Genomic DNA, 23,276 nt, shown 5'->3' on the forward strand with positions numbered 1-23,276 from the left:
TCAACCATTTCTCTCTGTATTAAAGCAACAACAACAACAAAAAAAACCTTACCAAACAAAGAAGAAAGTTTATAACATAATAGCCAAGAATTTAAGCTCTTAATATGTTAGTAATAGTAGTAAGTTTAAACTTGGTATTACATAACTTTCTTTTCGAAAACAACAACAGCAACAACTATTTATACATTCATTCATAAACCGTGTAGTCATTCATAAAAACCTAAAGAAATAAATTTAAAAAAAAAACAAGTTTCGGTTTTCAAAACAACGAAGAAAGTAGTAAAAGATAATTGAAGAAAAACAACAATAACAACAACTACTACTAGAGTAAAGTGAAATAAAAATGGTTGTTGGTTTGTTTATTTACTTTCGTTTCAAACACGATATGAAGATTGTGTTTCTGTTGTTGTTGTTAGTATTACATTAAACAGATTAAGGTTTAGAATTGTTGTTGTTGTTAATGTTTGGTTCTTGCTCTTCTTATTGGTTTTATTTTCCTGATAAACAAAAGAAAGTCTTTCTCCCAGAGTTTTGTTTATATCTTGTTGTTCGTTCTTAGTTTTTTTTAAGATCTTGCACGTACACCATTTCATTATGTACATGTGTGTGTGTGTGTGTGTGTATGTATCTATTAGAAAACTAAATGGGGGTATTACATATTTGGATTATCTGTGGTTATGGTTTGTTTTTCTTTTTTTTTTTGCTGATAACACAGCAAGTAAGTAGTAAGTAGTCTTTCAATGGTATGTGTGAACTTGAAATTTTTGATTTTAATTAGAAAAGTGACTGCATGTGCGCGTGTGTGTGTGTGCGTCTAAGTAATTGAGTAATAGTTTTGGGAGTTTGTTTATATCGAGAAATTTCTAAACTAGTTTTTCTTTTAGGTTTGAAATGTAAAAAGAATTTTAATTGTTTTTAAAGAAAATTTTTGTGGAAAATTCCATTAATGAATCACTTATGGAAAATTTCGAAAAACACAAATAATGTATGAAATTGTAAAATTACTTTTGTATTTAAATAAAATTTCATTTTCATTTCTTATTGATTAGTTGGCTGTAATTCAACAAAAATTTCTCTAGTTTTTTTTTACAATAATTTCACTTTTATTTATGGCTTCAAAAGTAAAAACCATTACGCACTTTTAACAAAAAATCATTGACTGCAAAAACAAAATGACGTGTTTTACATTGACAGTGAATTTTAACAATCAAAAACAAGCAATTTTTCATAATACAAACAAAATAAATATTATTTATACAATAAATATTGAAAATGTACTTAAAAAGCTACTACTTTTTTCACAAAAGTACTAATTTCGCAAAAATTATTATTGTTATAAATTTATTTAATAATAAAGATAACAAATTCATACTTATTTTTCACTTTTAAATTAGGAGTAGAAATACTACTTTTTTCAAAAAGTAAGAAAATCTTAAAATTTTTGTACGGAATTGAATTTAAAAAAATTAAAAGCTTTAGAAATAAAATATTTTTCGCCAGAAATGTTGAAAAAGTACTAAAAAAGCTACTACTTTTTTCACAAAAGTACTAATTTTGCAAAAATTGTTATTGTTATAAATTTATTTAATGACAAAGATAATAAATTCATACTTATTTTTAATTTTAAAAATAGTAGTAGAAATACTACTTTTTTCAAAAAGTATGAAAATCTTAAAATGTTTGTACGGAATTGAATTTAAAAAATTAAAAGCTTTAGAAATAAAATATTTTTTGCCAGAAATGTTAAAAAAGTACTAAAAAAGCTACTACTTTTTTCCCAAAAGCATTAATTTGGCAAAAAATTATATTGCTAAAAGTTGATTAAACAACAAAGATAACAAATTTAACATATTTTTGCAATTTAAAAATAGTAGTAGAAATACTACTTTTTGGAAAAAAACAAAGGATATCTTTAAATTTTCATGAAATATTGTTAAAATTATCAAAAGGAATGCTTATTACTAACAAAAGTTGACTTATTTGACCTGTAAATCTAATAACGTTAAAAGTCGTTATTAAGAATTTTTGCTATTTTAATGAAATTTACTTAAAATTATCAATAGCAAAGCTTATTACCATTAAAATTTATCCTATTTTAACTTAAAATCTAATAACGCAAATAGTCGTTATTACGAATTTTTGCTAATTTTATAAAATTTACCTTAAATTATGAATAGAAATGCTTATTATCATTAAATTTTATCATATTTCAATTTAAAATCTAATAACGTAAAATATCGTTATTAAGAAATTTTGGCAATTTTACAGAAATTTACATAATGTAGGAAATAAGAAATTTCAAAATTTCCCAAATTTTGTTTTTAACATTTCTTTTTCTTTCTCTTTTATTTCAGAATTTGATGGCACCACTGTTTTGTGTCGTGTTTGCGGTGACAAGGCTTCTGGTTTCCATTATGGCGTCCATTCTTGTGAAGGTTGCAAGGTAAGTGAACTTGGCTTTTATTTTCATTCCTTCTTTTCTTACCATAACAAACAGAAACCTTCAAAAAATTAAAACGCAAAAACCCCAGAAATCCTGAACTTTTTTTTCGCCAAAAAAAAATTTAAACTTTAAAACAAAAGTCAATGAACTGTTTCGTTAAACCTTAAACCAAACTTTTGCGAAAAGACAGGGTTGTAAAAAAGTGTATTAAAGCAAAAAAAAGTAAATTTTTGCTTTAGATTTTGCAAGATTTTTTAAGCCAGAGAAGAAAAAACCAACTACTGCCTGGCCTTTTTATTTTATTGCCCTTTTTGTCTTTGTTCGATAAAACTGAACAGAAAAGAGAAGAAAAAAACTTGAGCGCGTGCACAACCTTGAAAACGAAGTTTGCCCTATTCCCTTATATAAATATAAAATAAAGAATATTTATTTTCATTCGTTTATTTATAGTTGTTTTTTGTGATTTTATTTTGCAATATATACATCCCAACCAGACTCAATGTATGTCTCAATGACGTCCTTGATTTAGGTTAAATCACCAGGCAAGCATGATCATGTACTTTTTTTCCTACATTGGTTTCATCTACATACTCTAGTTCTTTTCCTCTCTCTCCCTCTATCAACCTCTTTAATCAGATCTATAAAAAGAACAAGAGAAAAACTACAGAACCCTTCTTATTAATGAAAACTGGGAATAAAAATAATATTGCATCAACAGATTAAATTGTTTATTACAAGTGTTTTGAGTTATTATTGAAATAAAGCCCTTTTGTATTAAACAAAAACTCACCCTAAATCAAAAATTTTTAACAAAAAATAAAGAAACCCCGATTTTTATTTACTTATTACTACAAGCAAAATAACTACATATGTACACACATACATACATATGTGCATAAACTAAAATTTTGAAGTTCAAGGTTAAATAAATTTTCTGCTTGAACTCATTTGTTTTGTAGTTGCTGTCGTCTCCAAATCTTTCATATTTTTTTTGTAAACGATCTTTAAATACTTAGGCTTCGTTTTTAAGAGCACAGCACCTAACTCTCTTGTTAGATCTAAAACAAGTTTATCATTTTTGACCATTTACTCTTCTTCATACCCATTTATTATACATACGTACTGTTGAGTTGAGCTTTGACGGCTTACCAAAGTGCGTGAGCTTAAACATGCGTATAGTTTTATTATTTTTATTTTAATCAGGAAGCTTTTTTTGTATAAGTTTTTGCCATTTGTGTGTATTTTTCTGAAATAACCTTCGTTTTGTGTATTGACCTTTAAGGTTTTTTTTTTGCGTTAAGAGTAGAATTTTTTTTTGGCTGTTAGAAACAAAAAAAACTGGTTAAACATATTTTTAACTAATTAGATTTTTTTAAAGTTATGTCGAGAACTCAAAAGTTTAAAAATAACTTTAACAAAGACTTTGCAAAAAAAAAACAACTACTAAAACAGGTTAATCTTAACAAAAAAAAATTAAAACAAAATTTTAATAATTTTCCATAAAAAATGGCAAAAAGTTTAGTTGAAATCAATAAATATATAAAGAAAATTCAATTGGCAGCCTTATCCGCATGAAAATATGTCAAATTTAGGCAAAAAAGCCAATAACGTTAAAAGTCGTTATAAGGAAATTTTGTAATTTTCCAGTAATTCTCTTAAAATATCCACTAGACACCTAATTACTATGAAATTTTCACAAATTCTAGCTTAAAAACTAATAACGTTAAAAGTCGTTATAAGAAAATTATGTAATTTTCAAGATATTTTGCTAAAATATCGATTAGCAACCTCATTATTATGAAATTTTCACAAATTCTACCTTAAAAACAAATAACATTAAAAGACGTTATTACAAAACTTTGAAATTTTATAAAAAAATTAACGTAAATATCGAGTGGAATGCTCTTTACTAGCAAAATTTGTCGAAGTTGGCCTTAAAAGACAATAACGTTAATAGTCGTTATTACAAATTTTTCGCAATTTTCAAGAAATTTATCTAAAATTTTACTAAAAAAGTTCATTTTCATTAAATTTTGTTTAAAATAGTGTTATGGAAGCTTATTACTATAAAGACGTGTCATATTTAGTCTAAAAATTCTAAAAACGTTAAAAGACGTTATTGCAATATGTTGTAATTTTTAAGAAATTTAAACTAAATTTCATTCAAGAGCACTCTACAATGAAAATTGTTTCTTTTTGAAGTAAAGAAAAACAACAATAACGTAAAAGTCGCCTTACAACCCTAAAATTTTATTGTATTTAGCCTAAAAAACCAATAACGTTAAAAGTCGTCATTGCAAAATTTTGTGATTTACAAGAAATTAAAATAAAATATCAAGCGCAAAGCAAACTACCATAAAAATGTGTCTTATTTCGCTTTTAAATGCAATAACGTTAAAAGTCGTTATTATAAAATTTTGTGATTTACAAGAAATTTACATAAAATATCAAGCGGAAAGCAAATTACCATAAAAATTTGTCTTATTTCGCTTTTAAATGCAATAACGTTAAAAGTCGTTATTATAAAATCTTGTGATTTTATTTACAAGAAATTTACTTAAAATATCAAGTACAAAGCAAATTACCATAAAAATTTGTCCTATTTCGCCTTTAAATGCAATAACGTTAAAAGTCGTTATTACAAAATCTTGTGATATACAAGAAATTTACTTAAAACATCAAGTCCAAAGCAAATTACCATGAAAATTTGTACTATTTCGCCTTTAAATACAATAACGTTAAAGGTCGTTATTACCAAACTTGGGTAATTGTTAGGAATTTTTACTAAATTTTCAATCTGCATCAGTTTTATTTTACAGAAATTGTTAAATTCGGCCTAAATAACAAATAACGTTTTTTTACGTTATAAGAAATTTTCTTAATTTTATAGAAATTTTTATAAATTTTAACTTCAAAGTAATTTTACTAGAAAAATTTATCATTTTTTTTTGCTAAAAATCCTATAACGTTAAAAATCGTTATTAGGAAATTTAACAATTTTCTAGTAATTTTTGCAAAATTTCCATTAAGTAGCAACACTACTATGATAATTTCTTAACTTTAGAGTAAAAAAACTAATAACGTTTAATAACATTATTAGAATAATTTATGGTTCAAAGTTAGTTTTATTGAAAAATTTACGTTTTAAATTTAAATGCCAAGAGAATTTGCTATCAAAGCAATGATTAAGCTTTAAAACTTAATAACGTTAAAAGACGTTATAAGAAATTTGTTTATGTATTTAAGAAAATCTTATTAAATATGGTTTAACAATTAGAAGAATAAAATTAAATTGGTGAAACTTTTGTAAATAAATTTGTTTATTTGAAAATTTCTACCTTTTACGCTCCCCTTAACATTTATATGTATGAGTACTTGGTTATCTTTATTATTACAATCTCCCGAAAAAAAATGTAAAAACTTCTTGTCCCTGCCTGTCTTTACCACCCTCCTCCCTCATAACTATGTTCTATTTACTGATTGTAATGTTTTGTTTTCATATTATTCTTGCTAATATTATGTATTTGTTATTATTGTTGTTGTTGTTATTATGTTTATTATTCTTCTATTTCTTGTTTAGCATTAACATAAGCATAAACAGCAGCAGCAGCAACAACAACAACAACAGCAAAACTAACAACACACTAACATTAACAACCAACATATACAAACGATTCCATGTTTTAACTCTATAAATGAACAACAACAAAATAAATGTACGAAACATGACACACGAAGCGAACAACATCGGTAATTGACCAGACCCAAAGAGTGAATGAACTCGTTCAATGTCAACGCGTAGTAGTTTTTTTATTGTTGTTGTTGTTGTTGTTGTTCATTCGTTTTTCTTCTTCTTTCTTCTCTTTTATATATTGTTATTGTTGTAATGATTATTTTTACTGCTTCTTTTAAATATTTTTCCATTTATAAACAGTAGACCAGAAAAAACACAACATACTCTCTTTCTCTCTGTGTATATAGTTTTCTTTTTTTTTATAACAAATAAAGTAAAAGAGAAAGAGAATTGTGTTTTTTTTTTGTGTTGGAAAAACATTGTTATCGCTATTTTTTAACAAAGTGGGTCTTTTTTTCTCTGTGTGTTCTGTTCTAAAGAGGAGGAGGAGGTGTTCTCTCTCTCTTTTTTTATATATTTTATTGAATTTTACTTCCTTCTTGTTGTTATTGGTTTTACTGTAGAGTAAAATAATTTATCATTTGTTGGGGTTTTTTTGACTTTTTATTTAGTTTTTTTTTTGCTTATTTTCATTAAATTTATGTTGTTTAACGTTTTATTAACATAAATATTATGTAAATTGTAAAATGACAAATTATGGGAGAAGAAGTAGTAAATAAATAATAAATTTTTAAATTTTGTATACAACAAAAGGGGAGAAAAATACACAAATATGTATAAAAATGAGAAACACCAGTTGTTATTTTAGTTTCTGAATATTAAAAATATAAAAACTTTAGCAAAAAGTTATTAAACATCAAAAATATTTAAGTGTTTTCTTGCTCATAAAACATATTTTATAAGATTTTGTTAAAAACTAAGAAAAAATACCTTTAACAACTAATAATGTTAAAATTTCGGTAAAATTGTACATTTTCATAAAATTTTGCTTAAAAAAGGCAAAATCTTCTAATAACGTTAAAAAACGTTATTACATTTTAAGGTCAAAAATGGTGAATTTCCATAGCAATATTAACAACAAATAATAAAATGGTAAATTTCCATAGCAATATTAACAACAAATAACAACAAATTAACAGAAATTTCTAGAAATTTTTAAAATTTTGTTATAATGACTTTTAACGTTATTAGCTTTTTTGAGACAAATATGCTTATTTTGCATAACCATCTGTCTCTTAATTGAAAACTTGTTGAAATTTCTTGAAAATTTAAAATTTTCTTATAACGACTTTTAACGTTATTGCAAAATATTGTAATTTACAAGAAATTTCCACAGAAAACTTACACTTACTGCTAAAAAAATCAAAAATTCTGGAAAAATTCAAAATTTTGTAATAACGCTAAAAAACGTTATTACATTTTTAGGTCAAAACTGATAAACTTGCATAGAAATATTAACGCCAAATGAAAATTTACTTCAATTTCTGGAATTTTGTAAAATTTTGTTATAACGTCATTTAAAGTTATTAGTTTTTTAAGCTAAATTTAACAAATTTTCTTCAAAATTTACTTTCTAAAGAAAATTTTCTATAAATTTCTTAAAAATTACAAAGTTTTCTTAATAACGTTATAAAACGTTATTAGCTTATTGAATTTTTAGGTGAAATATGCAAAATATTCCCATCAACTTGGCTACTGATAGAAATTTTGTTAAAATTTCCTAAAAATTTAAATTTTTGATAATAACGACTTTTAACGTTATTGGTTATTTTTGGACGAAAATGTAAAAAAAATCATAAATATAAGACTGCCAATTGAAAACTAATAAAAATGTCTTAAAATTTGTAAAGTTTTCCCATAACGACTTTTAACGTTATTCTATTTTAAGGCTGAAAATGAAAATATCTGATAGTAATTATAATGCTTTCTTAAAATTTATCAAAATTTCTTAAAATTTAACAAAATTTCTTAAAATTTATCAAAATTTCTTAATAACGTCTTTTAACGTTATTGTCTTTTTTGGGTTATTTCTGTATTTTTCAATGTTTACTTAAAGTTTAATGTAATTCTATAAGATTTGCTTTAAAATTGAGAAATTTTCTTATAACGTTTTTAAACGTTATTGTTATTTATTATATTTTTAAGATTATTTAAGCATTTTTTCAATGTTTAGTTAATGTTTATTGTAATTCTATAAGATTTTCTTTAAAATTAAGGAATTTTCCTATAACGCTTTTTAACGTTATTGTTATTTATTGTATTTTTAAGGTTATTTAAGCATTTTTGGCAATGCTTAGGTAAAGTTTAATGTAATTTTATAACATTTTCTTAAATTTATCAAATTTCTTAATAACGTCTATTAACGTTATTGTATTTTTAAAGTTATTTAAGCATTTTCTAAATGTTTAGTTAATGTTGAACGAAATTCTATAAAATTTCCTTTAAAATTAAGGAATTTTCGTATAACGCTTTTTAACGTTATTGTTATTTCTAAAGGAAAAATGCTGGTTTTTTTTTCCGTTTATGTATATAATTTTTTCAAAATTTTGAAAAATTTATGTTTAAATTCCTCATTTTCCTTTGATTTTCTCTTTTTTCTCTAAAAATTATGTCAATTGTATTCCTTTTTGTATAGTATTATAAGGTGAATGACCGAAAATGCACTTGAAACTCTTAAACACATTTTCCTACACACTTTTACACTATAAAAACGAAAAATTTTTAAGGGTTGCTTGCTAAAAATTCCCCCAAAAAAAAATTATTCAGTTTCTTGCAACAACAATAGAAATTTCTGGGCATTTACAACATTCCAAGTGCTTTACGTGCAATAAAAACAAACCCTCTTTTTCACACACACAAACTCAACATAAAGGAAAATATCATGTCTATAAACATTTTTACGATTTTCTTTTATTTACATTTTCAATTTATATGATTTTTATTTTTTGTCTTGTTCGCTTTGCAAATACAAAAAGTTCATTGCACTTTGCAATTTAGGTCAACAACCTTAAGCATACATAATTGCAGGAGTTTGTACGAGTAGTGTTTTATCAACGATTTAGGTTAAGACCAGGCAGGGATGAATATATATATAAATATATACATAACTATACTCATACTCTAAAGAAACGCACTCACACAGAGCAACGCACAGCATTGCACTGCAAAATTAACAAGTAAACAGTAAAAAAGAACACAATAACAACTAAACTTGCTCACTTATCAATGCAATTTTTTTACGCTCTGAGAACTTGCTTACGCTCTTAAATAAAAAAAGAGCATAGGGTCAATAATGAACCGATTTTTATAGACATATGACAGAGGAAAAGTTTCAGTTCATTTACAACTTGATATTGATGAATTTTGTTGCAAGATTGGAGTTTTCTAGTAAATTATGACCTTTAAATGGGGGATAGGATCAATTACTTATCGATTTGAACAAAAAGATTTGGGCTCCAAAAAACTTCAGCTCTCTATGTTGTTTCGTTACAAATCTATCGAGTTTTCAACAGACAGACAGACGGACAAGTTTGGATCGTTTTAGTTTTGTGGGTCTATGACCATAAGAAAACAGAATGACAAAATCATTATTATACCCCAAACACAAACCCTCCCTACCCCTTTATGTTTTGATAGTTGTTTTACTACTACAGATCTTCTTTTATTTCTTCCATTATTATCTTGTAGATAATAGTTTTTAATATGAAACGAATTTTATTTATAACTTTTCTATAGCCTACTTTTAGTTGTAAGATTATTCTAGTAAACCCCTAAGGTAGGCTTTAGTTTTTTCGCACATTTTAACTTTACAACTAACCAATAGATCTATGATGTTGAAATCTATGAGTAGCTTTTATAATGACGTCAATTTAGTTAAAAGCTTTTCTGTTTTATAAAAGCTTTTTCATTATGGCTTTTTTGTATTGTTGTTTTTTTAAATACATTTGCTTTTATTTTAATTGAACAATATATATAAAGCAGCAGCTTTGAACAATAATAACAACAAAATTGAATAGCAAAATGCAAAAGCAACAACAACAACAACAAAAAAAGTAATTGACAAGTACGAAGTTGATTGTATTTTATGTAGGTTGAGGTAAAATTGTTAGTAAATTTTTTTCTATATGTAATTCATTTATTATTGTCGTCGATGCTTGTTGTTGATGTTATATTATTCTACAAAAACAACAAGAACAAAAAAATAGTTCTCAAAAAACAATTAAATATCTTAAACTATAAAACAAAATGAAGCAGAAAATTTGCTAACAAAAATTTTTTAAACAAATTCGACAAATTTGTATTAAAAAAAAGAATATATTTGAAAACTAAACAAATTTCAATAAAAAATTTTATATAACGTTCTTGAACGTTATTAGAAATATCTCAATTTTAAGTGATTTTCAACTTTCTATCATGTTTTCTTAACAAACATGAATGATTTCATTGAAATTCTCACAAAAACGTTTAATAACGTTTTTTAACGTTATTAAAAATTTTCCAAAAAATAGAGAAACAGTCACATTTTCAGCCTAAAGTGTTAAAATAAGGGAGCTTAAAGCTTCTTCTAACAATATTTTCTTATAACGTTATTTTACGTTATTAACTAAAAGTCATAGAACAGTTTTAAAACTCTAAATTTAAGCACTAAATTGTTAAAATTAACCTATTTAAGCGATTTTTAACAAAATCAGCTAATAACGACTTTTAACGTTATAACATATTTTCCATGAAACTAAACAAAATATCATAATTCAAGCTTGTCAATCGAAAAATAAGTTAATTACACAATTTTAAGCAAAATTTCTTTATAACGTTTTTTAACGTTATTACTTAAAATCAATGAAAAGAACTAGTTCAAACAATTCAATTCAGTTGCATAATAATAAAACAACATTAAAATGGATTTTAAATCTATTTCTACAGAAATTTTCTAATAACGACTTTTAACGTTAAAGGCACAATTCTCATAAAATAAGCAAAATTATTGTATTTTTTATTTTAGATACCTAAACTTTAAGTTTTAATATAATTTTTGGCAAGAATTGTTAATAACGTTTTTAAACGTTATTACTTTAATTCAAGTAAAATTACCAAAAAAACACTTTATTTTTATTGGAACATATTGCTACTTATATTGCAAAGTCGTTTTCGGTGAAATTTTGCAATAACGACTTTTAACGTTATGGGTTATTTTTCATGAAATAAGCACAACTATAGTCGTTTTAAACTTAAAAAACATCAAAGAAAGTTTTAATATCAATTTTAGCCAAGTTTATGTATAACGCTTTTAAACGTTATTGCTGAAATTCAAGGGAAATGCTTAAAACCCTAAACGTTTATTGGAAAATTTTGTAATCAATGTTTTAAATGACGTTTTTGGTTTATTTATTTGTAATAACGTCTTCTTACGTTATTTTTAAAATTTCTTGAAAAGTGTTAAAAACTGTAAATTTTAATCGTATAATTTGAGAATTACAGTTTTAAGTCATATTCAGCAAAATTTTGCAATAACGACTTTTAACGTTATTAGCTATTTTTCATACAAATAACAAATATAAAATGTTTATAAGTTAAATTAAGTAGAAATTCTGTTTCAAACCTATTTTTGCAAAATTTTCGAATAACGTTTTTTAACGTTATTAGCTTTTTAGGCTAATTTTAACATTTTCTTATACCAAAAAGCGGTTTCAACAAAATTCTAATGATTTTTATTGAATATGTTTGAAATTTTTAATAACGTTTTTTAACGTTATTAGCTTTTTTTGTATAAATTTTGCATATTACTGTAGCAAAAAGGTTTTATAGTGAAATTTTATGATAATTTCTTAAAAATTCCAACATTTTCGAATAACGTTATTGAACGTTATTGTTAATTTGAAGGAAATTTAGCCTACGATGATTATAAAAAATATATTTTACTAATATAGTACAACATTTTAAAGAAAATCTTGAATATTTTTAATAACGTTTTTCAACGTTATTGACTTTTTTAGGCTAAATTAAGCATTTTATTAAGGCAAAAAGGTTTATTAATGAAAATCTTTAGAAATTTATGGAAATTTAATAATTTTGTAATAACGTTTTTTAACGTTATTGGGATTTTTAAAGCAAATTAAAAAAGTCTGAATAATGTAATTTTTCTAAGATTTTTGACAATTGAGACAATTTCTTGAAGATTCTTTAAAAGTTTTAAACATATTTGATTTAAAACAATATTTTCAACAAGAACATTTTATTAAGATCTCTTAAATTAAATGCAATTTGTTCTTAAGAAAATTTGTTTATAATTTTTAGAAAATTTGAGTTGAATTTTTGTGTATTTAGAAAAAAAAAACGTTGAAAAATCTTGTTATATTTTCTTAGTTTTTGCTAAGATGACCCTCACCCCAAAAAAACTGAAAAAAACGAAAAAAATTGTTTTGAAATTATAACAAATACTTTCACATTTAGCTAAAAAAAAGTAACAAAAACAACAATTGTTGGCATTTTTTTGAAAAAAAAAAACTAAACCAAAGAAAACTACAGCAAGAGGCTAAAAACCATCCTCTTTTTTCCAAAAAAAAACCCACCCACACAAACACTCTCGCTGACTATAAAAGGTCTTTCAACTTAGCCCTCTTACTCACTCTCCCTCCACACTTTTTGGTGCTGAAAATTATGTTGCAATGTTGCAAACAAAACACCCTACATATGAAATGAATACAAGTAGTAGTTGAAGAGTTGAATAAACCGTATTTAGGTCATGTCAATCTCTTTTTCTCTTCTTATAAGGGTTGTTAAAGGTTTTTGTGTACTTGAGTTGGGTTGGTTGTTGCTGTTGGTGTTGCTGTTATTTTGTGGCAATTATAAATTCTTAACAAACTAAAAGTAGTATCAACAAAACTAAAATTTGCCAAGGCAAAATGATTTGAAATTTTGATTTTGGAAAATTATGGTAAATTATCAAGTTGTGAAGTGTGGAGTGTTGTTAGTTTATTTTTTTGTTTTATCAAATTTGGTTTAGATTTTTAAATTGTTTTGAAAACAAGGCAGAGCTAAGCTTAAAATAGCAGCTGCTTAAACAATTTTAAACAACATTTCGTTTGCGTTTTTTTTTTTTTTTTTTTTGATTTTTGTTCAAACATAAAGTGAAGTGAATGGCTGGTTGACTGGCTGTAAGTAAGTCTTTTGCCTCTGTGTAAGTTTATTGTTTTTGTTGTTGTTGCTGTTGTATGCACAATTGTAGATAGATTTGCAGCCAGCAAACAGCAGTAGGTTAGTTCATTGCACTATGCCCTCGCCCCAGATTTAGAGCAACAACATTAAAAGTAGTGGCAGGCAGTAGCAATATCAGCAGCACTAGCAACAGCCCCACAACAAAAGACATGTAGCAAGTAAGCAAGCAAGCAGGCTTTTAACAGCCAGCCAGCCAACCAGCCACTCATACTCTTTAAAACAACTACAATATACTACAATCACAAAAAAAGCACAACTCAAGTAATATTAATATTTGGAGAATTATAATAGATTTGTTATTGTAATTTTTATTTCAAATTCATTTTTTTTTCTTCTTAAGTAAGGTGATTGTTAAATAAATATTATTTCTAAAAACAAATACACATACACTCACTCAAACGTAGTACAAAATTTTAGGAGTGTAATGCTTAAAAGTATGTGTGTTTTAGACTATGATTGTTTAATTAAAAAAACAAAAAAAAAAAACTTAACTTGATTTGAATACCTTGAAATACATAATGAACATAATAAACAAACAAAATGCTATGAAAAGTAAACAAATTATTGCATAATCTTAAACAAATTATTAATAATTGTAAATGCAATTGAAATTGTTAAATTTGAAAATTAACTTAATATTTTCTTTAATAAAAAATACAAAAAAAACGTTTTTTCACTCATAAACTTCACAAATATTTCTTTAAAAATAATTAAAAAAAAAAATAAATTTTTTATTTAAAAAAAAAAAAATAATTTTTAATTTTTTAAAAAAATTATTGAATTTTTTCCAAAATTGAAAATATTCTTATGCCATTTAATAGTCCATCACATGATCTTTTAAGAACCTTCAAAATTTTTTAAATATTTTAACATATTTTTCTTTAATTTAAACACAAACTTGACATATTTTCTTTAAGAATAATGAAAAAGTAAAAATTTTCAAATTTAAAAAAATTTAGTTTTTTTTCAAAAAGTTAAAAATATTTTTCAGTTTTGTTATAGTTCATCATATGATCTTTCAAAATTCTTAAAAAAAATGTAAAATATTTTTCAATAAATTTCTTAAATTGACTCACAAACTTAACACTGTTTTCTTTATGAGAGCAAAAAAATTGAAATTTTTAATTTGAACAAAAAATCGATTTTTGTTTAAAAAATTAACATATTTTTAGATTGACACATAGTTTATCTAATGATCTTTTAAAAACCTTAACAATTTCTCAAATATTTTCATGTAATTAACTTAAATTTACTCACTTTACTTTGCATATTTTTCCCTGAAATATTGATAAAGTTAAAATTTTAATTTTTAAAAAAATTTTAATTTTTATTAAAAAATTGAAAATATATTTAAGTCAAATAATAGTCCAACACACGAGCTTTCAAAAACCTTCAAGATTTCTCAAAAATTTTTACATTATTTCTCTTAATTTATCAACAAATTTTGCATATTTATCTTTGATATATTAAAAAAATTGAAATTTTTAATTTCAAAAAAATTTTGATTTTTATTTAAAAATGGAAAATATTTTTAGGTTAAACTATAGTCTGTCACTTGATCTTTCAAAAACCTTAAACATTTTTCAAAAATGTTTACATATTTTTCTTAAATTTACACACAAACTTAACATATTTTTCTATGAAATATTGAAAAAATTTAAAATTTTGATTTTTTTAAAAAAATTTTCATTTTTATTAAAAAATTCCAAATATTTTTGTGCCGTTTCATAGTTCGTCAAATAAACTTTCAAAAACCTTTAAAATTTTTCAAATATTTTTATAAATTTTTCCTATATTTGCACACAAACTTAACATATTTTTCTAAAAAAAAATATTGAAAAAGTTGAAATTTTAAATTTTTAATAAAATTTTAATATTTAAAAAAATTTTGATTTTTATTAAAATTTGGAAAATAATTTAAGGGCGAATAATAGTCCGTCACATAGGCTTTCAAAAGCCTTCAATATCTTTTAAATATTTTCACATATTTTTCCTAAATTTTCACACAAACTTAAAACATTTTTCTTTAAAAAACCGAAAAATTGAAAATTTTTAATTTTTAAAAAATTTTAATTTTTATTAAAAAAATCTAAAAAAAATTTGTGACGTTTCACAGCTCATCACATAAACTTTCAAAACCCTTACAAATTGTTCAAATAATTTTACTTATTTTTACAAAATTTGCACACAAACTTAACATTATTTTCTTAAAAAAAAAACAAAACTGAAATTTTTAATTAGAAAAAAAAAAATTGATTTTTGTTAAAAAAAATTTAAAATATTTTTAGTTAAAGAAATAGTTTATCTCATGATCTTTTAGAAACCTTAAACAATTTTCAAATATTTTTTTCAATTTTTTTCTAAATTTGCACACAAACTTAAGATGTTTCTCTTTAGGAAACCGTAAAAGTAGAAATTTTTAATTTTAAAAAATTTTTGATTTTTATTTGAAAATTAATAGTTCTTCTTATGATCTTTTAAAAACTTCCGAATTTGTGTAAATATTTTTATCATTATGTTGCATTATTGCCAATTTTTCTTATTCCATTTTCGTGTGGCAAGATCAATTGTTTTGCTTGGCCTTATGTTTGCTAACATGTATGTGATTATTTAATAGATGACGTTATGAAATTATAGTTGATGACGTTTTTAAAGAAACTAGAAACAAGTTTCTAGAATTTGTAAATCTTTTAAAAGATTTTTTTTCATTTTTTATATATAAAAAAATCTACAGGAAAAAGTGCTTTGCACTCTAGAGGAGTTACGTGCATGTGGCAAACATGCAATCAAGTTAAAAAAGCCAATAACCTTATACTTACACACACACACACACTTACACACACTTAGATAGTGGGGGAAAATAAAAGAAGAAGACTACAACTACTACTATTATAGCAAAAACAAAAAAAAAGAGGAGTTCATAGAATATTTTTCTTTTGCAAAAAATAAACCCCCCTCCTCCCTTGAAACACACAAAATCATAAAGAAGAGTAAAGAGAAATGCACAATTTTTGTTGTTGTTGTTTAGTATAGAACTAAAATAATGATTATTGTTAGTTGTAGATACTTTTTTTGTTTTTGTTTTTGCTGCTATTTGCAACAAAAAGTCATTGACCGTTTAACGTAGAACCAGTAGAATATATCTTCTAGTTGCTGGGAAAATGTGTGTGTGAGTGTGTGTGTGTATGTGTGTGTAAGTTAGGAGTTAAAGAAGACTAAGTTGTAGAGGGGCCAAAAACAGAGTAAAAGTATGCGTGCGAATATTTTGCAAATAATGATGTTTACACCATGTGATGATGATGATGATGATGTTAAACGTTAGTAGCACATCTTCCTGTTTTAAAATAGGTTCTTTTTGGCTCTAAACAAAAAACTTCACTATTCTAGTTGCTCTCTGTCTCTCTCTCTATGACTCTCTAGAATTTCTTTTACTCTCTTTGGGCAAAATTTTACTTGCTGTTTCTCTGGTTTTTTGCCATGCCATGCCATCCATACGTTTTTAATGAGTTCAGTTATATTTATATAAATTTTACTACTACTACAACTTTTATTTTAATAGTTTATAGTAGTTTATGTATATAGCTGTATCTATGTATGTGTGTATTGCATTTTAACTATAGGCATAATGAAAGTCATTGCACTTTGTCGAGTTAGCAGCAGCAACAGCAGCGAGCTACGGTACTTTCATTGCTGCTGCCTCGTTTAGGTCGTTGACATGTGGCACAATCAAACGTACACAAACATAATAATGATGTTATTGTTGCAAACATTATCATCATTATCATCGTTATTGCAAAAACATTTTCACATTCACCAGCTCCCAGCAGCAAAAAAAAAAAAACCTCACCACAGCCGTTAAAAGAGAAGGGTGAGTAAGGAAAACAGCCCTTTGTAATAATAGGGTCAATAGATTGCAAAGCGAAAATAGAATTTTCAACAAAACTTCACACTTATTTTGTTAAAAGAAAAACTAACTCAAAATCTATAATAACGGACTTAAACGTTATTAGTTTTTTTTTAACTAAATATGACTAATTTTCAGGGTAATATTACTGCCTAAACAAATTTCATCTAATTAGCAGGAATCACATGTTATAGCCTTATAACGCTTTTAAACGTTATTAGATATTTTGTGAAATAATTAAGCTTATTTTTAAAGAAAAATTTCTTGTCTTAAATTGTTATTAATTTTCTGTTAAAATTTTGTATTCATTTTGCTTAAAACTACAAAAGAATCCCTAATAACGGTCTAAAACGTTATTTGTTTTTTTTTAAGTTAGAAATAATAAATTTTCATGACAACCATTGCTGTTTCATTAAAATTGTTATAAACATCTTTAAAATTGCAATATAACCTTATAACGTTTTTTGACGTTATTAGATTTTGAACATAAAATTAGCATTTTAAGCTTTTAAACATGTTTTTTTAATGAAATTTTATAGAAATATTCTAAAATTTAAGAAATTTTCTAATAACGTTTTTTAACGTTATTACATTTTGAAGACAAATTAACCATTAAATTGCAGTTAAAGAAACTATTAATGAATTCTTTATAAATTTTCTTAAAAATGCAAAAATTTTCTTATAACGTTTTTACACGTTATTGCAATTTTAAGGCAGTTCGCTTTAAATTTTAGGCTAAATATGAAAACTTTTACAGGGATTATTACTAAAAAATAAAAATTTATATGAATTTTCTTAAAAAAATGGTTTTTAAACTAATAACGACTTTTAACGTTATACGGTTTTAAGCTTAAATTTGGCATTTAAAACTTTAAACTATGTTTTTAAAACAAAAACTTTATAAATTTCTTAAAATTTAAGAGATTTTCTAATAACGTTTTTAAACGTTATTAGGATTTAATGTCAAATTAAGCATTTTATTGCAAAAAATAGTTTACACAATGAATTCCTTATAAAATTTCTTTAAAATTTAAACATTTTCTTATAACGTTTTTGAGCGTTATTAGGAATTTAAAGCAAATTGAGAATTAATTATGCTTTACAAAAACAATTTTCAGGTTATTGATACTAACAAATAGAAATTTATTTAAATTTTCTTTTAAATTGTGTTTTACACTTATAACGACTTTTAACGTTATTCATTTTTAAGCTTAATTTTGCATTTAAAGCTTTAAATTAAGTGTTTTAAAGAAATATTATATAAATTTCTTAAAATTTAGGAAATTTTCTAATAACGTTTTTTAACGTTATTACGGTTTTAAGCTTTATTAAGCATTCTACTAGAGAAAATAGTTAACAAAATGAATTCCTTATTAAATTTCTTTAAAATTGTAAAATTTTCTTATAACGTTTATGAACGTTATTAGGATTTTTAAGGCATATTAAGCATTTGTTAAGCATATTATAATCTTTTTATGATCTAAAGAATATTATAAATTTTAAAAATAAATGAAAAATTATGAGTTTTTGTATTTAGTTTTGTCTACTATTTAACAAATGTTAACAAGACAATAAAATTTTTTTTATTCTTTAGCAAAATTTTGTTTATGTTGTAATAAATCATGTTCAGTTTAAAAGCTAGTAACTCTTAAGCCACCAAAATGTCATTATAAATTTTTATTATTTTTTGTTTAACCCAAAACTCATCAAGAAAAAAAAAACCTTTTAAAACACCTCTTTTTAACGCCTGTCATAATCAATTCTTTTCGTTTTTAAAGCGAATTAAAATAGAATGTCACTTTGTGTTCAAGTCATGTGAAACAATTTTAACCTAAATTTTAGAATATTTTTTTTTGTAGATTTTTTTTCTTTATAAATGCTGTTAATGTTTAAAGCAAAAAAAAAAACTTAGCTATAAATCCTGCATAAAACAAAATTCATATTATAACTAGACTAATATGTAAAAATGCACTTTATAGATTTTAGAATTTTATTTTTGTTGTTGCTGCCACAAAATCGTTATAATGAATAGCCTTCAAAAAATCTACGTCTTGTTAACTAGTACAATCACCTAAACTACTAAACAATCAATAACCTCCACTCGATTCAAATAATAAAAAAAAAAAAAATTTACTCAATTCACTCTTATAAAACCTAATAGACAAATGGAGGGAAGGACGTATAAAACGACCGTCTGTAAACTAAACAATTTTCAAGATAAATTTTATAAATCAAAAGAAAAAAAAACAAATTCTAAAATAAATAAATCTTTTACACTTAAAAAATATTAAGATTTGTTTTTTTTTTTCTTTTCAAAAAGTTTAAACCAAAAACGTGACTACACCAACATCAGAATGGGTGCGTCTTAATGGAAAAATTCTCAACATTGATATTTTCAGAACAACAATTGTTGTGGCAGAATTGAAAAAAAAAATAAATGTTTTTCTTTGTAATTTTTTATTTTTGTTCTGTTCTGTTTTTTTTGTGTTGCGAACAAATTGAATTTAAAGTTAGCGAAAAAATTTACATTTTTGACGGCACCAATGCAAACATTAGAAAAAATTTAATTTACTTAAGAATAACACTTTAAAACACACAACTACACACACACAAAATTGCATATTTCTTTTATCATTCGTTTGTAATTTTTTTAGATTTTTTTTTAGATTTTTTCTACACTTTTTGAATTGAATTTAAATTCATGCATAGAGAACATGTGTATGTTGATTTAAAGTCAACTACCGCAGAAATCATTCACCTCAAAAAAGTTCATAAACTTTTTTCTGTTCAAATTACACATAAACATCAACAACTACTTGTTGTTGTTGCCTTACGATAAAAAAAACTAACAACTAAATTACAAATAATAAAAGTTAAAATAAAACTTAAATTTTTTGAAAAACATTTCAAGACATTTACAATATTTTCTAAAATTTAAATTTTTCAAAATTTTCTATAAACACTTATTATTTCCAGAATATTCTTTGCATTACACTTTTTTTTCATTGTCTTAAATTTCTACGCATATTTGACCAACAAAACAAAATTACCTCATACAATCACTATTGATCATGTTTTAAAAAATCTATCACGTTTTTTTTCATACATATTTATTTATTTATTTTATTTTTCCAACAACAACAACAACAACTTACAAACCACTACCACAGACAATATTTATATTCCAACAAACAACAAAAGTACAACAAACCCAAACCCATAACAATCATAGTCAAAGTCTTGGTTGTAATCGCAGTCTTCAAACACACACTCTGCAAATGGAGTTCATTAAACTTTTAAAACACATTATGTTAGTATGTGTTGGTATCAACCAGGCCAGAAAATCAAAAACAACAAGTAAGAAACCCTAACCTAACGCACCACAAAATGAGTTAAGCTCTTGCAGTGTTAACAACAAACTTGGCTTAAAACAAAAAGCGAAACGAAAAAAAAAAAAAAACAAAAAACTTTAGTTCTAAGTTTAAAGCAATAAATGACCAAATGTTAAGCGAGTGTGTTCTTAAACAATGGCTTATAATGTCTAAGAATATTTGGTTAAAACCGTTAAGAGCATAAACTAGCTAAGTTAAAAAAATAACTTTCTAAATGAAGAGAGAGAGAAAAAAGATAGGTTTTATGAGATCTGCAAAAGTTTAAACTGATCGAACACTAAACTAGAAGTGAACTAGAACTGAACTAGAAGTGGACTAGAAGTAAACTAGAACTGAACTAGAACTGAACTAGAACTGAACTAGAACTGAACTAGAACTGAACTAGAACTGAACTAGAACTGAACTAGAACTGAACTAGAACTGAACTAGAACTGAACTAGAACTGAACTAGAACTGAACTAGAACTGAACTAGAACTGAACTAGAACTGAACTAGAACTGAACTAGAACTGAACTAGAACTGAACTAGAACTGAACTAGAACTAGAACTGAACTAGAATTTACAAATATTTCAGAAATGATCCTACAAAATTCTTTCTGTCATTTGTGAAAATAAAACTGTTATACTTAAACGTGCCTAGTTTTTAACAGTGTTTTTTTTTTATTTCTTGTGCTAAACGTGGGGTAATCTCAACAATTTAGTGCTTTATTTTTACACAAATTTTATTAACTCTAAAAAAGATTTACGGTCGTGCAACATAAGCAACATAAAAGCTTGACTTTATATCCAAAACAAAACTGTAAATAAGCAAAATATAAAATAGCCAACAGCAGGCTTATGGACTTGAAGCAAAATTTAAAAAAAAACCGTTGGCTGCATACACTTTAACAACAAAATGCCTGCTAAACATTGTTACGCATAGTTTTCTTATGAAAAAGTTTTTTTTAAGGGTGTAAGAGGGGGTCTGGACAACACCACCAACACCGCTAGTACCGCCTTAGAATTAAAGGCATTTGTCGCCAGGCCACAGCCAACATATATAGATAGCGTTGGACCATGCCGCCACTAGTCGACAACAACAAATGGTTTTTTTTCGTTAACGATGTTATTTACTGCATAATAATTACGCAATCAAAATGTATATATGTGGATGTGTGTGTGTGTGTGTGTAGAATTTAAAAAAACGTTCCACAAAATTTTGTACTAGAGTGTTGGTGCATTAAGACTTTATTCTTGTTTTTTATGAAAATATGCATTTGATTAGTTGTAGTTCAGTTTATTTTTATTAAACGCATTTTTATTTTTATATTTTTATTTTGTTTGATTTTAATGACTAAACTTTATTAAATGTGTTGGCTATTCATTCCTTCTTTATATAGAGAAGGCAAATATGTATATACATAAGTGTTTTGTGGCAACATTAATTGCCTCTAAGTGCAAGCATGTTTGTGGGCATGTATTTGCCTGTAAATCATTTCCGTCACAATTATATATTGCAACTACTCCTACTACCCAACCTCCCTCCACATCCTCACTCTTTCCCGAAACAAACATATAAAACTCTTAACCGATTCATGCTTAAGGAATTTATTTTGGTTGTCCACTAAAATGACTCATAAAACCGGAAAATGGTCACTTAAGACATGCATATAAATTGACATATTTAAATTTTAAAACTGGCTAACTAACCTAATGCTTTAATAAAAGAAAATTCTAGTAATTAAAATTTAAAAAAATACAATAATTCTAAAAATTCTTTTCATATTTATTTAACCCATTTTTTTAATATTAATTTTTAACAAGATTTTTACACATTTTTAGTTTTTATCATTTTCATAGAAAATTTTCAGAAAATAAAAATTAGAACACTTTTGACTTCGTTAAGCAATCTTCAGTTTTTTTCTTATAGTTTCGAAAGGCATCTTGAAAAGAGTATGACAAATGTTGCCAAAATAACAAAAAAGAAAAAAAGTTTTTGTGTTCAAAATTTATAATGACAAGCACATGACGTTTAAAGTTGTTTTTGTGCAACTTAGAAAATGTTGCACAAAATTACTTTTAATTACCTCATATGTAAAACGAAAGAATAATAAGCAAACGTAAGACAAAGATAAGAACTATTAAGCAATAACGAATAACTGAAAACCTTAAGCCACTAAACATTCTAGAAATGTTTTATTCTAATACTAAACTTCTTAAGAGAATGTCTACTTGAATAACAAGAACAATTCTTTTCTTTATAGTTTCACCAATTCCATGTGATAGCTATATTCTCTCATCTCTTTGGTGTAGGGTATACAGAGAATGCATAAACGAAATATACTACATCACCCCTTTAATAAGGTGCTGATCGTATTAAGAAATAAATATTTTTGAAATGAAACGGACCAGCAGCTAGACGTCTCTTTAATCAGACAGAAAAACAACACAGCAAAAGTTTTAATACAAAATTTAAAAATTTAGTTTTAAATCAATTGAAGATCACTTCTAGTCAATTGTAGATCAGTTCTAGATATGTTTTAAGGACCAATTTTAATTCTACATATAGACCATATGAGTTCTAGATCTATGTTAGTTCTTGTTCAGTTGTAGTTCAGTTCTAATTCAGTTCTAGTTCAGTTCTAGTTCAGTTCTAGTTCAGTTCTAGTTCAGTTCTAGTTCAGTTCTAGTTCAGTTCTAGTTCAGTTC

General features: G+C 24.9%; 1 protein-coding gene across 1 annotated transcript in view; it reads left to right on the forward strand.

The window, feature by feature from the left end:
• LOC111685948 (ecdysone-induced protein 75B, isoforms C/D-like) overlaps nucleotides 1-23,276 on the forward strand; it is an 84,267-nt gene that overhangs the window by 6,144 nt on the left and 54,847 nt on the right. Inside the window, exon 2 of the mRNA XM_046951204.1 lies at nucleotides 2,355-2,443. Within this exon, the coding sequence (XP_046807160.1) occupies nucleotides 2,355-2,443 (89 nt within the window). The remainder of the gene's footprint in view (nucleotides 1-2,354; nucleotides 2,444-23,276) is intronic.

Source organism: Lucilia cuprina, chromosome 5 (genome assembly GCF_022045245.1).
Source record: "Lucilia cuprina isolate Lc7/37 chromosome 5, ASM2204524v1, whole genome shotgun sequence".
Taxonomy (NCBI): domain Eukaryota; kingdom Metazoa; phylum Arthropoda; class Insecta; order Diptera; family Calliphoridae; genus Lucilia; species Lucilia cuprina.